The following is a 14,044-nucleotide window of genomic DNA, read 5'->3' on the forward strand; positions in this document are numbered from 1 at the left end:
GTGAGTTGATATGATACATATGAGACGAATTTTTATCAACATATTTTCATTATTATGTTGTTATTGTTTATGAGTTGATGCGGCACCTATGAGGCGTGCATGTTGTTTATAATGAAAATATTGAGATAAATTCATTTGGGAAGAAATAACATATTTTTGAAAATTTATGAAAATATGTGATGTGATGGGAATGTGATTGAACATGTAAAACTAGACATGTAATATGGGTTGGACTAACCTTGTCATAAGATAGCGGCCACGAGCTGATGCGTGGGATAGCCTCCACGGGCTTACGCGTGGGATAGCCTCCACGGGCTTACGGATAGCGGCCACGAGCTGATGCGTGGGATAGCCTCCACGGGCTTACGGATAGCGGCCACAAGCTGATGCGTGGGATAGCCTCCATGGGCTTACGCGTGGGATAGCCTCCACGGGCTTACGGATAGCGGCCACGAGCTGATGCGTGGGATAGCCTCCACGGGCTTACGGATAGCGGCCACGAGCTGATGCGTGGGATAGCCTCCACGGGCTTACGCATGGGATAGCCTCTACAAGCTTATGCGTAGGATAGCGGCCACGAGCTGATGCGTGGGATTTGTGCAGTCTTGGACTGGGACATGATCTTGGTTAGTCCAACGCCAGAAATGAAAAGTTTGAAAACTTTGGAATTTGAATAATATGGGAATGGATCACATAATGTGAAAACAACAAAGGATTTGTGTATATGTACTGATTACATATATTTGTTGTTTGTTGAGCTTTTGAAATGATGAAATGCTATATATATTTTGATACTTGATTATTTTATGATTTTGTTGTGTGTGGCTGTTGGGATTCTTACTGGGCTGGAAAAGCTCATACTACACTTCCATTTTTTTTCAGAGGCACTGGATTCGTAGAATCTGTCGGATGGGACAAGAAGTGAGCTCGATCTGGAGTCAGACTGCTAGATAGTTAGAAGTCAATTTATCTTTTATTTATGGACATTTGAAATTATGTAATAAATCAGTACATTGTAGCTGGATTTGATTGAATTACATCAATCTTTGGTTTTGGCATATATGTGAATGTTGTACCTTTTAGGCCTTGCATGATCTTTAGGGCACCGCTCTAGGGCTCATGCGGCCGGTCGCGTGCCGGACCTGGGTGATGGGTTCGGGGCGTGACAGAGTGGTATCAGAGCTTAAGGTTAAGGTATCCTAAGGTTTAGGAATCATAGGGTTTAGGCTCGAGTAAGCCTGAGTGGGGAAAATCACTAAATACGTAAGATATTAAATGGTGTGATTAGCATATGAAGGATGCGAAATTTTCTTAATCTGATGATCTTGATGCTGGAAAAATTGTGTAGGTTGATATGGCGCGAGGGCGTGGTCGGGGGCGTGCCAGGAGGCCGACCCGATTTGCAGATGGCTCCACGGCTTGGGCACCCTCTGGACAGCAGGAAGATACCTCATCCACGCCAACTCGGAGTGTGCCACAGCAGGAGCACACTATGGACCCTACTGGTAGTACTCCAGAGATGGGAGCTCCGGAGATTGGGACATCCGAAGGACCAAGTATTCAGCTTGAGGAGACGATAAGTGCTTCACAGTTGATGCAAATGATGGTGCAACAGCAAGCTGCTGCCAGGGAAGATATGATGAGGATGGTAGAGGTGCAGCAACAGTTCTTGCAGCAACAGTTGCAGCAGCAGCAAGCTATGTATCAACAACAGCAGCAACAACAGTTCCAAGGCACTACAGCTCAGCCGGAGCACCGAGTCAGTCTGTTGGATTTTCAGAGGTATGCACCCCCAGCATTTAAAGGTACAGCTGACCCGATTGAGGCTGTGAGCTGGCTGAAACAGATGGAGAAAGTCTTTCAAGCTCTGAGGTGCCCTGATGAGGAGAAAGTTCTTTTCGCCACATTTATGTTACAGGGTGAGGCAGCTGACTGGTGGGAGATAGAGAAAGGGAAGCTTGGTCCGGATGATGCCCCCTTCATTTGGGAAGAATTTAAAAAGGTTTTTCATGAGAAGTATTTTCCCCAGGGTATCCGATTCCAAAAATATAGGGAGTTTGACCGACTGGAGCAGGGTGATATGACAGTTGCTCAGTATGCAGCAAAGTTTGAAGAGATGTCCCGATATGCTCCGACTTTGATATCAGAGGAAAGTGATCGAGCAAGGAAATTTGAAAATGGGCTCAGGGGAAGGATTCAACAACAAGTCGCTGCATTTGAACTGTCCAGTTATAAAGATGTGGTTAACAAAGCCTTGGTGATAGAAAGAGGGCTTGACAATGCCCAGGCTGCCAGAGAAAAGAATATGAAGAAAAGGTTTCGATCCACTGATTCTCCGAGCCAAAATAGTAGACCCTTCAAGTCAAAGGATCAGAAACCGAATCAAGTTGTCACCAGAGATAAAGGACAAGCTCGAAGTGCTATTAGATGCTACCGCTGTGGAGGACCTCATCTTAAGCGAGACTGCACCTGGATTGGAGGGCCATGTTTTTCTTGTGGTCAAGAAGGGCATAAGGCTGTTGTTTGTCCTAGTGGGAAGGAACAGCAGAGGCGACAGGCACCTCTGTCTTCTCAGAGAGCCCCTGGAAATCGAGCACCTCAGGAGGGACAACAACAAGAGGGAGGGCAGCAGAGGCCTAGGACCCAGGGTCGGATTTATGCACTCACAGAGCAAGATGCCAAGGCTTCTAATTCAGTGGTGACAGGCATGATTAGGTTAATGTCATATGATGCAAATGTTTTATTTGACTCTGGTGCTACCCACTCATTCATATCGGCCAATTTTGTTAGAAAAAATACTGAAATATCACCAGTGCCATTAGAATTTGATCTTTGTGTCTCAACGCCAAGTGGAGATGTTATATTAGTTAATTCAGTTTGCAAGAACTGTATATTGGGCGTTGAGGACAGGGAAATGAATGCAGACTTGTTGGTCTTAGAGATGAATGACTTTGATTTGATTCTTGGAATGGACTGGTTGGCAGCATACCATGCTACTGTTGATTGTTTTGAGAAAACGATCAAGTTTCAGATCCCTGGTCAGCCAGTGTTTGGGTTGGTGGGTAGCAAGTCACCTCATCAAATGAAATTAATCTCAGCTTTACAGGCTAAGAAGCTTCTCGCAAAAGGTTGTGAAGGATTCTTAGCTGCTGTGTTAGATACCCAGAAAGAGGAGCCCAAGTTAGAGAATATCCCTGTAGTGGCAGAATTTCCAGATGTGTTTCCAGATGAATTGCCAGAATTACCCCCTGATAGGGAGATTGAATTCTCCATCGACTTGATTCCTGGCACTGATCCAATTTCAAAGGCTCCATATCGAATGGCTCCAGCTGAAGGAACAACTACAGGAGTTACTGGATAAGGATTTTATCAGGCCTAGTGTATCCCCTTGGGGCGCTCCTGTATTATTTGTGAAAAAGAAAGACGGTAGCCTCCGACTCTGCATAGACTATCGAGAATTAAACAGGGTGACAGTACGGAATAAATACCCACTACCAAGAATTGATGATTTGTTTGATCAGTTGCAAGGGGCTCAGGTTTTCTCGAAGATTGATCTTCGTTCTGGCTATCACCAATTGAAAATAAAGGCAGAGGATGTACCCAAGACAACTTTCAGGACCAGATACGGGCATTATGAATTTTTGGTCATGCCTTTTGGTTTGACAAATGCACCGGCTGCCTTCATGGATCTTATGAATCGGATATTTAAACCTTATTTGGATCAGTTTGTAGTGGTGTTCATTGATGATATTTTGGTGTATTCAAAGAGCTCACAGGAACATGAAGAACATCTAAGGGTAGTATTGCAAATTCTTAGAGAAAAGAAGTTGTATGCAAAGCTATCAAAGTGTGAGTTCTGGTTGGATAGTATTTCTTTTCTTGGGCATGTGATCTCCAAAGAAGGTGTCTCTGTTGATCCAATGAAAGTGGAGGCAGTGGTTGGGTGGTGTAGACCTACCAATGTAACTGAAGTGCGCAGCTTCTTGGGATTGGCTGGATATTACAGAAGATTTGTTGAGGGGTTCTCCCGTATTGCCATGCCTCTAAGTCGCTTGACTCAGAAGCGAGTAAAGTTTGAATGGACAGATGACTGTGAACAGAGTTTTCAAGAGCTGAAAAAGCGTCTGGTGACAGCCCCAGTGCTAGCTATTCCATCTGGAACAGAAGGCTTCACCATATACAGTGATGCATCTCGTAAAGGACTAGGATGCGTTCTGATGCAGAATGGAAAGGTGATAGCTTATGCCTCTAGACAGTTAAAGTCATATGAACAGAATTACCCTACACATGATTTGGAATTGGCAGCGGTAGTTTTTGCTCTGAAGATATGGAGGCATTATTTGTATGGGGAACACTGTGAGGTTTTCACAGACCATAAAAGTTTGAAGTATATCTTCACACAGAAAGAGTTGAATTTGAGGCAAAGGAGATGGCTAGAACTACTGAAAGATTATGACCTGACTATTAGTTACCATCCAGGGAAAGCAAATGTAGTGGCTGATGCTTTGAGCAGAAAATCCTCAAGTGGACTGGCAGCATTGATCACTACACAGAAGCATATTGTATTAGACTTGGAGAGATCAGGGATTGAGATACGGTTACATGATCCTAAGATACATTTGGCTACCCTCACAGTGCAACCTACTCTGATTGAAAAGATCAGGATGTCTCAGAGAGAGGATCCAGAGTTACAGAAGATCAGAGAAACAGTAGAGTCAGGTGTGCAGTCAGAATTCCGGGTGCATGAAGATGGCTCTTTAAGATTCGGGAGCAGAGTATGTGTGCCAAACGTACCAGAAATGAAGAAAGAGATTCTTGATGAGGCCCATAACTCAGCTTATACAGTGCACCCAGGAGGTACTAAAATGTACCGGGACTTGAAGGAAAATTTTTGGTGGAGTGGCATGAAGCGAGATATAGCTCAATATGTTGCACAGTGCTTAGTGTGTCAGCAAGTGAAAGCTGAGCATCAGAGGCCTGCTGGACCACTACAGTCTCTTCTCATTCCTCAGTGGAAGTGGGAACATATCACCATGGATTTTGTGACTGCTTTGCCTAAGACTCCTCGGGGTAATGATGCAGTGTGGGTGATTGTTGACCGACTGACCAAGTCAGCACATTTCTTGCCTTTTAGAGTTGGTTTTTCTTTGAAAAAATTGGCAAGTATGTACATAGAGCAAATTGTAAGGCTGCACGGGATTCCAGTTTCAATTGTATCTGACAGAGATACTAGATATGTGTCACAATTTTGGAAGAGCCTTCATAAAGCACTTGGTACAAGACTGGACTTCAGTACAGCTTTTCATCCACAAACTGATGGACAGTCGGAGCGCACTATCCAGATCTTGGAGGATATGTTGAGGGCTTGTGTCATGGATTTGGGTGGAGCATGGGATAGTCATTTATCGCTGGTCGAGTTTGCCTACAACAATAGTTATCAGGCCAGTATTCAGATGGCTCCTTTTGAGGCACTGTATGGCAGGAAATGCCGATCTCCAATTTGTTGGGATGATGTGGGAGAAAGAAAAGTATTGGGTCCAGAGATAGTACAACAAACAGTGGATAAGATACAGGTGATTAGAGAACGGCTCCTTATAGCTCAGAGTAGACAAAAGAGTTATGCTGACAATAGGAGAAGAGAACTGGAGTTTCAGGTTGGCGATCATGTTTTCTTGAGAGTATCTCCTACTAAAGGTGTGATGAGGTTCGGGGTTCGTGGCAAATTGAGCCCTAGGTATGTTGGTCCGTTCGAGATCTTGGACAGGGTTGGAGAAGTGGCATATCGTTTGGCTTTACCACCAGCTTTATCAAGTGTGCATAATGTATTTCATGTTTCAATGCTAAGGAAATATATTCCGGACCTGAACCATGTGGTAGATTTTGAGCCTATAAGTCTGCATGAGGATCTGACTTATGATGAGTACCCGGTACGGATTGTGGATAGAAAGGATCAAGTGTTGCGACGTCGGACCATTCCTTATGTGAAGGTGCAATGGAGCAATCACCCAGAAAGAGAGGCCACTTGGGAGCTCGAGGAAGAAATAAAAGCCAAACACCCTCAACTCTTTGGTAATCCAGGTACGTTAATTTCGCGGATGAAATTTTTTTTTTAGGAGGGGAGAATGTAAAACCCCCAAAATTAAAAAAAAAAAAAAAGGAAAGGGGCGGATGGGCCGGCCCGAAAAGACCGGGCCCATCCCCCTTATTACGATCGTGCCTAGGGCACGATCGTGGAAGAAGAGGGAGAGTGCGAAGGGGAGGCGGCGGCGGCGCTGGGTTGATCGCCGGAGGGAAGATCGAACGCCGAGATCCGGCCGGCCGTGACGGAAGGCCACTCTCCTTCGGTGAAGATCCCCACGGGCGAAGAGAACTCGGGCCGTGCGCGTAGATCCGGGTTGCTCACGGATTTTCTCCTCCGATTTCTCGCCGGAAAGATCGCCGGAACACCCCGTCGGACCGAGGTAAGTGTGGCTCCTCTCCTTGCATGTCAATTGCTAGATTTAGGGCTGATGTGGTTAGGGATTTGGCCGGTGAATCGTCGGAGAAGAGCCCGAAACAGGGTACCCCTGTTTCGGCCTCTTCTTTCCGATTTTTGGCCGCCGCCGGCCGCCGGGATTGGTCGGGATCCATGGTTTTGGGCGTCGATCGGGTTTTATGGAGATGGGTGAGGGATTTCTAGGGTTTTATTGGGGATGGGGATGGTGGACCGAGGGCATACCGCACGGTTCCACCTCCTTCTTCTCTCCCTCTCGCGTCGGCTGGCCACCGGCGGCGACAGTGGCGGCGGTCGGGGGCCACTGGGGCTGCCGTCGGGTGGGGGGAGCCGAGCCACTCTCAGGGTGGTCTTCCATGGATGAAGGGGGAGGAGGAAGGGAGGAAAGCATGCAGGTTCTTGGGGGAAGAAGAAGAAGAAGAAGAAATCTCTTCTTCCCTCCTCTTGGCCGGCGATGATATGGCTAGTGGTGGATGTGGTGTTGTCGGGTTAGGGAAGGAAAAGGGCACAGCCACCATGGCTATTACCCTTGGACCCAAGTAAATAGAAGGAGGGAGGTGTACTCCCAACCATGAAGGACTTTCTTCCTTTCTTTTGATCTTTTCACCGAGACCGGCCATCGTCGCCGGCATGGCAGCGGCCCCGGCTGGCGACGACACAGGCCGGTGGTACGGAGTGGGAGTCGGGCCACCCCGATTGCCCTAGATCTGGAGGGATTGAGATGTTTGGGGACCTGGTGATGGACCCCATAGTAGATGTGAATTATAGTTTTGAATATTTAAATATTAAATGATTTAGTTGTGAATTATAATTGATGATTGTAGAGGAAGAGTCGGCGGTGCCAGGAGACTCTGATCAGGGGACTCAGCACCCCAGCGCGTAGGTTGTGATTCGGACCGTGTTTGAGTCAGTCTACAATCTCTGTAAGAATCCCTACATCTGAGCACTTCTATGCATATATTGATTTATCGTTGGATTTATTTACGGTTTTGATGTTATTGCTTGTGAGTTGATATGATACATATGAGACGAATTTTTATCAACATATTTTCATTATTATGTTGTTATTGTTTATGAGTTGATGCGGCACCTATGAGGCGTGCATGTTGTTTATAATGAAAATATTGAGATAAATTCATTTGGGAAGAAATAACATATTTTTAAAAATTTATGAAAATATGTGATGTGATGGGAATGTGATTGAACATGTAAAACTAGACATGTAATATGGGTTGGACTAACCTTGTCATAAGATAGCGGCCACGAGCTGATGCGTGGGATAGCCTCCACGGGCTTACGCGTGGGATAGCCTCCACGGGCTTACGGATAGCGGCCACGAGTTGATGCGTGGGATAGCCTCCACGGGCTTACGCGTGGGATAGCCTCCACGGGCTTACGGATAGCGGCCACGAGCTGATGCGTGGGATAGCCTCCACGGGCTTACGCGTGGGATAGCCTCTACGAGCTTATGCGTAGGATAGCGGCCACGAGCTGATGCGTGGGATTTGTGCAGTCTTGGACTGGGACATGATCTTGGTTAGTCCAACGCCAGAAATGAAAAGTTTGAAAACTTTGGAATTTGAGTAATATGGGAATGGATCACATAATGTGAAAACAACAAAGGATTTGTGTATATGTACTGATTACATATATTTGTTGTTTGTTGAGCTTTTGAAATGATGAAATGCTATATATATTTTGATACTTGATTATTTTATGATTTTGTTGTGTGTGGCTGTTGGGATTCTTACTGGGCTGGAAAAGCTCATACTACACTTCCATTTTTTTTCAGAGGCACTGGATTCGTAGAATCTGTCGGATGGGACAAGAAGTGAGCTCGATCTGGAGTCAGACTGCTAGATAGTTAGAAGTCAATTTATCTTTTATTTATGGACATTTGAAATTATGTAATAAATCGGTACATTGTAGCTGGATTTGATTGAATTACATCAATCTTTGGTTTTGGCATATATGTGAATGTTGTACCTTTTAGGCCTTGCATGATCTTTAGGGCACCGCTCTAGGGCTCATGCGGCCGGTCGCGTGCCGGACCTGGGTGATGGGTTCGGGGCGTGACAATCACTACGCAAGATCCACCTAATATATATTCGATATGTACACCCGCACGATAGATCGATCCCTAGTCCTCAAATTGCCGGGACCATATTCAAATAACAACCTTTTATAGAAAAATTTGAATTTTTTCCATCGAAAACCACCATTAATTTCAAACAAAACAGAAAAAGAAAAACAAAAGTTTTGAATACCGGATCCAATGGGCGTCGCTGTCTGCTGACCTTACAGAACACTGGACCACGGGAGTCACTTCCCCTAGCCCATCCTTTGGACGGCCTAATGCCCATCCTGTGTGGGCCACAATGATGCCCCCCAGAGCCCATGGAGGTATTCCCGGAAAGGACAGGAAACTTTGGACCACCAGTGCGGGGGGGAATTCTGGTAAAGATACTTTCAACACCACCAGAATTTTAGGAGGGCATTCAAGGCACCACCATGGTTTCTGGGCTTGTCCCTGAGGGAGAGCGCGTGGAGACCACTCCTGCCACTTGCGTGGGCCCACTGCATGCCATCGATTGCGAGCTCGCGACCCTCCATGATCAACGGCCCCCCAGCTCGAGATCTGCATGCACGTATCCATGCTTCATTGCCAACTTTCAGCGGGACCATGCCCTGTTGTAGCCAGGGAAGCAAGCCGACGAAGGATTGAAAGCAAAGCTTGAGGCTCACTGAGACCTACACAATCTGTCAGTCTAAAAGCCCACAGTGGCCATGCATGCCATGCTTCCGTTTTACTTCTTTCTTCAATGGATGCCTTGTCCTGACAACAAGGATGTCTAGATTTGAGTCTATGACATCTCCCAAACAGATGGGGTAAGGAGAAAGTGCATAACTGCATCCTTGTTATCCATCTCAACTGCTTAATGAAATTGTTATCCATTTTCATCTTTGGTATATGAAGATGAGCAAGGTTCAGTGGTATTGTTGCACAAGTATGAATAGTAGCTAGATTATTAGTGATTGATATTTTGTTAATTTGCTACATCTGTGTGATTAAGTAAGAGAAGTATGGCTTTGTTTTGTTGCCTGCATGGTAAATAGGCCCCTAAAGTTATTTCAGGTAGATGGGAAGTCACTTCTGATGTTTGTATGCTCCTAAATGGTTCAAAGTAATCGAAGTGAACTTTCACTTCCAGGGAAATTTGATTCAAGAATGCCTAAAGTGGTTTCGACTGGTAAGGAGCCGAAATTACTTCAGCAAAGCCGCAGGTTCAACTCAACCCACTTACAACAAATCAAACAGGTGCAGTCTTCACCCATATAGTTGTTAAATTTAGCCAAGAGCTTTTCATTTATGTATATATATATACACACACACACACACAACTAGACTACCATAAGTACTCTAGGATGACGTTGAAACTGATTTCTATATTTTATTTTATTTTTTTGGATATTGGAGATCTTGAAATTTTCACTTGATAGGATTCAAACACATAGCATTCTTTGACTTAAGCTAAGGAAACTTTGAGCCAACACATTCAGGCTGATGAAAAGGAAACTGAAGTACCTAGGAGTGGGTCACGTTTGGAGTCCTTCAAAAATCTAAAACACACAAAAATTAACCACCAAGATGGCCCATTTATTAGGTGAGCCATCAGTGGGACGGAGTTTTACGTTAAGCTCCAAGGGAGTGTCAACAGTCTTCTCATTAATTATTAAGTTGAGCTCGAGTGATCAAGTCATGATGTTATTTGATCTGATATACCAAATATCCATGAGGAGAATATCCTAAACATATTTGAATCAGCATAGAGTGATCATCATCAACTTTTTAATACACTGATCAATCTTATTTGTTCAAGATTGGACTAGGTCAGATTGAGCCTGCAAATAAAATCATGATCTATTACTCAGATAGACCAGGTCTTGGTCATGCCTTACTCCGACCCAAATTCGATCCTTTTCCAGCTTAGCACTTCAAATGCTGAAGAACTGTCTATTGGAAGTCGTCACAGTTTCAGCCTTCACAGGTTCGAAAAGTCGACATAAACTGGGAACTATCTTCCAGAGCAAAGTTCAGTTGTAATTACCACTGTATATTAATCTCAATCAGTAATCTAGATTTGGACCTACCACCCCCATTTACATAACATGGTCTTGAACGCTGCCGTGGGATATTTTGGATCAAAGGAGGCATCGACAACATTGATACATACCTTAAGGCAACCAATCCAAATCAAAACTATGCAACAAGAAGAAGAAGAAGAAAAAAGAAGCAAGAGAAAGGAATAGCTATATATTGTAGCAGAGAGTACAGGGGTTAGAGTAGCAACCAATCCAAATGAAAGCTATGCAAGTCTTTCTTCCTCACACAGACCCTCCAATTAATCTTTAACAAGAGCCTAGATAGCTTGCAGCAAAGAACAATATGCATATGTGCACTTTTGATAACAAGCAATCCTTTTGCATGGGGCTCATGTGTAAGTGACTGGGCGTAATGAAAGAAAAACTAAAACAGCACGGAATTGGATAAGAAATGAACGTTATTAACATAATAACGGTGAACAGCGGTTTGGGGAAGGGATCCGTTACTGTAACTCGAGGATATATCGAAAGATATGAGCGTTATGCCGTTACGCCGTTACACGTGTCGCGATACCCGCCAGTAGGAAGCAACGAAAGCCGTCGCCCGCCGCTCGAGCTCCGGCAACTTCCCACCGATTTCAGTCCTATCCAACGGCCCAGCTTGCTCTTCACCTCCCTAGATATATTCTCAGTTCCCTTCTCTTCCGGCTCCCAAAATACCCCTCGAGCTCCGAGAAGTTGGATGGGTCTCCTTCTTCTTCGTAAAATGGACCTCCTCGGAGGGCCACTGGAGGCTCTGATATTCCGCTACACCGCCGCCATCGCCGGCTCCCTCTGGGCGTGGCTCGTCGTCCTTGCCGCCGCCCTTGGCATCTGGCGCATCCGAGCCGTCGGATTCATATCCGCCGTCCCTCCGCCTCTCAAGCCTCCGGCTCCTCTGGATCCCACGATAGCCGAATCCGGTTCGGCTCCGGCGTCGGCCGAGCCGTCACCTAGCGGCCAAGCTGACGGCAACGCCACGCCGAAGGCCCAGTTCATAGAGTACTTCCACGCCGATGACGGCAGTGACGAGAAGGAGCGGGGTGACGGCGAGGCGACGGAGGAGGAGGAGGAGGAGGCGACGTGGGGATGGGCGCGGAGGATAGTCAGGAAGCGGGGACATCTGGGTTGTTTCCCTGACCTGGACCGGACGGCGTTTAACGGAAGCGTGGACAGGCTGTGGGAAGGCAACGTAGACCTGACGGTGACGGCGGGGAGGGTGAGACGGCGCCCGCAGGGGTGGAATGGGAATTAGCGGAAAGAAATCATTTTTTTTTTGAGAATAAGGTGAGAAATTAAATATTTTGCGGTGTATATATACTGTGATTAGTTTGGCCGGCGACTGCGTGCCGAAAATTTGCTTCTGCAGAAATTTTTTTTTATTATTTCGAAACGACAATTTTGCCCTTCCCTTTATTTCAACCGGGAATGTTCCGTGGTGGAGAGAAGAACCCCATTTCCTTGCTAAAAGATCATTGAATAATTTTTATAGAGATATGATACTCATGAACCAACTCTATGCGTTAAGAGTAAAATAATTGTGAGGGCACAATATAACAATGCCCACAACAAATCAGGTAATTTTGGAACCCTATAATGGAGATCATGAATGATTATAGAAACATTTAGTTTTTGAAGTTCTTTTATGATGATAAAACTTATATTCTGATCATGCTACATTGTCTTAGGATTTTCATTTTGGATATTGTTACTTCAATAATAAACTCTTTGATATTACTTCAGGTGATCCTTGTGGAGAGTTGCTTTAGTTATTATCCTGAGTCTAGAGATCATTTTAGCATTCAATTTTCTATTGATATAAAGAGGGGCTCATCTCTAATTCCTTATCCATTCCTACCCCATTCTACTTAGGATGAAGTCCAGGTTCTTAGGTACAGCGAGTCGAAACTTACGAAACCAAAGCTTTGTTAATGATTTTGAAATGAGAGCGAATGCCACTTGGAATCAAACCTTCAACTCTTGCTCAAATGACAGAGTGATACCATCCAAATAAGTATTTAGTGGACATTTAGCATTCGATGACTAGTAGATAGTGCATAGCTTCAGCTGTCCTTCGAACATCAGTTTTCTTGAAAAAATAAAATTAAAAATAGTGATACTACTTGAAATGATCGATTATCTAAAACAAACTCTTGTAGAAACACCTACAAAAATATAAACATATAAGCTCCTCAAAGGTTGAACCGCTCTCTGCTCCAGCTCCAAAAGCCATATTGATGTCCAAATAATCTGAAATGATCCACTTGAGCACTATTCTTTGTAGTTATTTGCACAAGTTATTTTTAATAACAACTGTAACTCCACCCAGACTAACTTAACTAAGCTTGTCTTTTATCTTCTAAATCATTTTTAACCATTCACAACTCTCATGCAAGATTATCCAATTTCAGTCCATTCAGACAATAAACCTTGGAAATGAAGAGAATCGTAAGTGCTTATATGTAATTCTAGTATTTGCAGTCAAATCAAATAATACATCACGTATGTAATGCTTGAATCATATAAGAATCTATAGTTTTTTTGTATTCCCTCCACCAAATGCCAGTTATCAGTATGTAATAGCTGATGTGGCACGAATTTTTGCATCACAATCAGGGACCGTAGAGAACAATATTTTAAACATTTGATGAAGATGAGAATCTTATTTAATACATGGTGACATGATTTGGGTGTCATAGCCGTCAAAACTCCTTTGATTGGCGAGAAAATGGCCCGTATAAACTACTTTGATAAGTAGTCTAGATTAAAATATCTTAATTAACTAATGGACGGCTTTTTCAAATGCTTGATGCTTACGCGTTAATTTTTTGAAGCAAGGCATCTGTTGGGTGATCTGTTATTCCTACCAAACAAAAATGCATAACTCAGCACTCATTGAAAGTCAAATAGATTAACATATTAAGAGAATCACAATAATGAATGAATTCCTTTTTCTTTAAATATTTTTCCTTTTGATAAAACGAACAGATTCTAGTACAAATATATCTAAAAAATCAAAAAATAAAAAATCACAAAGAGTGATCGGGACAGCTGATATAGTTGTCCACAAAAACTCCTCTAAGTGCTGCGTTACATAGGTGGCGACCCAATCAGTCACTCCATTCGCCTCACGCTAGATATGCCTAGCTACGAAGGAAGCACACTCTCTTGAGCTCCTCCAAATGTCATATAAGAAGGGGTGTGAACTCGCCGCCCAGTTTGTCCCTGGATCCAACCAACCATCGTAGCCGAGTCATCCTCAACTGCAATACTATCAACCTCAAGATCTGCCTAGCATAGGTGATGCCCGGCTTTTGTTTTCTATTTTGGTGTCCATAAATCCAAAAAGACTGCCCCCATGTACAATGAAACCTTTCTGTTCTTTAAATTATTTTTTGAAAATCTTCA

The 14,044-nt window shown here is 44.2% G+C and overlaps 2 protein-coding genes across 2 annotated transcripts; both read left to right on the plus strand.

The window, feature by feature from the left end:
• The first annotated feature begins 1,492 nt into the window (after positions 1–1,492).
• LOC120111156 lies at positions 1,493–2,802 on the plus strand. The gene is made up of 2 exons (XM_039127717.1): positions 1,493–2,698; positions 2,791–2,802. The coding sequence occupies exons 1-2, from the start codon at positions 1,493–1,495 to the stop codon at positions 2,800–2,802; spliced, it is 1,218 nt and encodes a 405-aa protein (XP_038983645.1).
• Positions 2,803–10,900: 8,098 nt separating this feature from the next.
• Positions 10,901–12,027, plus strand: LOC120111216. Its single transcript, XM_039127777.1, has one exon. It carries the CDS (start codon positions 11,049–11,051, stop codon positions 11,889–11,891), a length of 843 nt encoding a protein of 280 aa, XP_038983705.1. The 5' UTR covers positions 10,901–11,048; the 3' UTR covers positions 11,892–12,027.
• Positions 12,028–14,044: the final 2,017 nt, after the last annotated feature.

This window comes from Phoenix dactylifera, chromosome 6 (genome assembly GCF_009389715.1).
Source record: "Phoenix dactylifera cultivar Barhee BC4 chromosome 6, palm_55x_up_171113_PBpolish2nd_filt_p, whole genome shotgun sequence".
NCBI lineage: Eukaryota > Viridiplantae > Streptophyta > Magnoliopsida > Arecales > Arecaceae > Phoenix > Phoenix dactylifera.

What these genes read in the sequence shown, in the direction of transcription:
- LOC120111216 (XM_039127777.1), top strand. Translation starts at nt 11,049, where the DNA reads ATGAACGTTATTAACATAATAACGGTGAACAGCGGTTTGGGGAAGGGA.
- LOC120111156 (XM_039127717.1), top strand. Translation starts at nt 1,493, where the DNA reads ATGGACCCTACTGGTAGTACTCCAGAGATGGGAGCTCCGGAGATTGGG.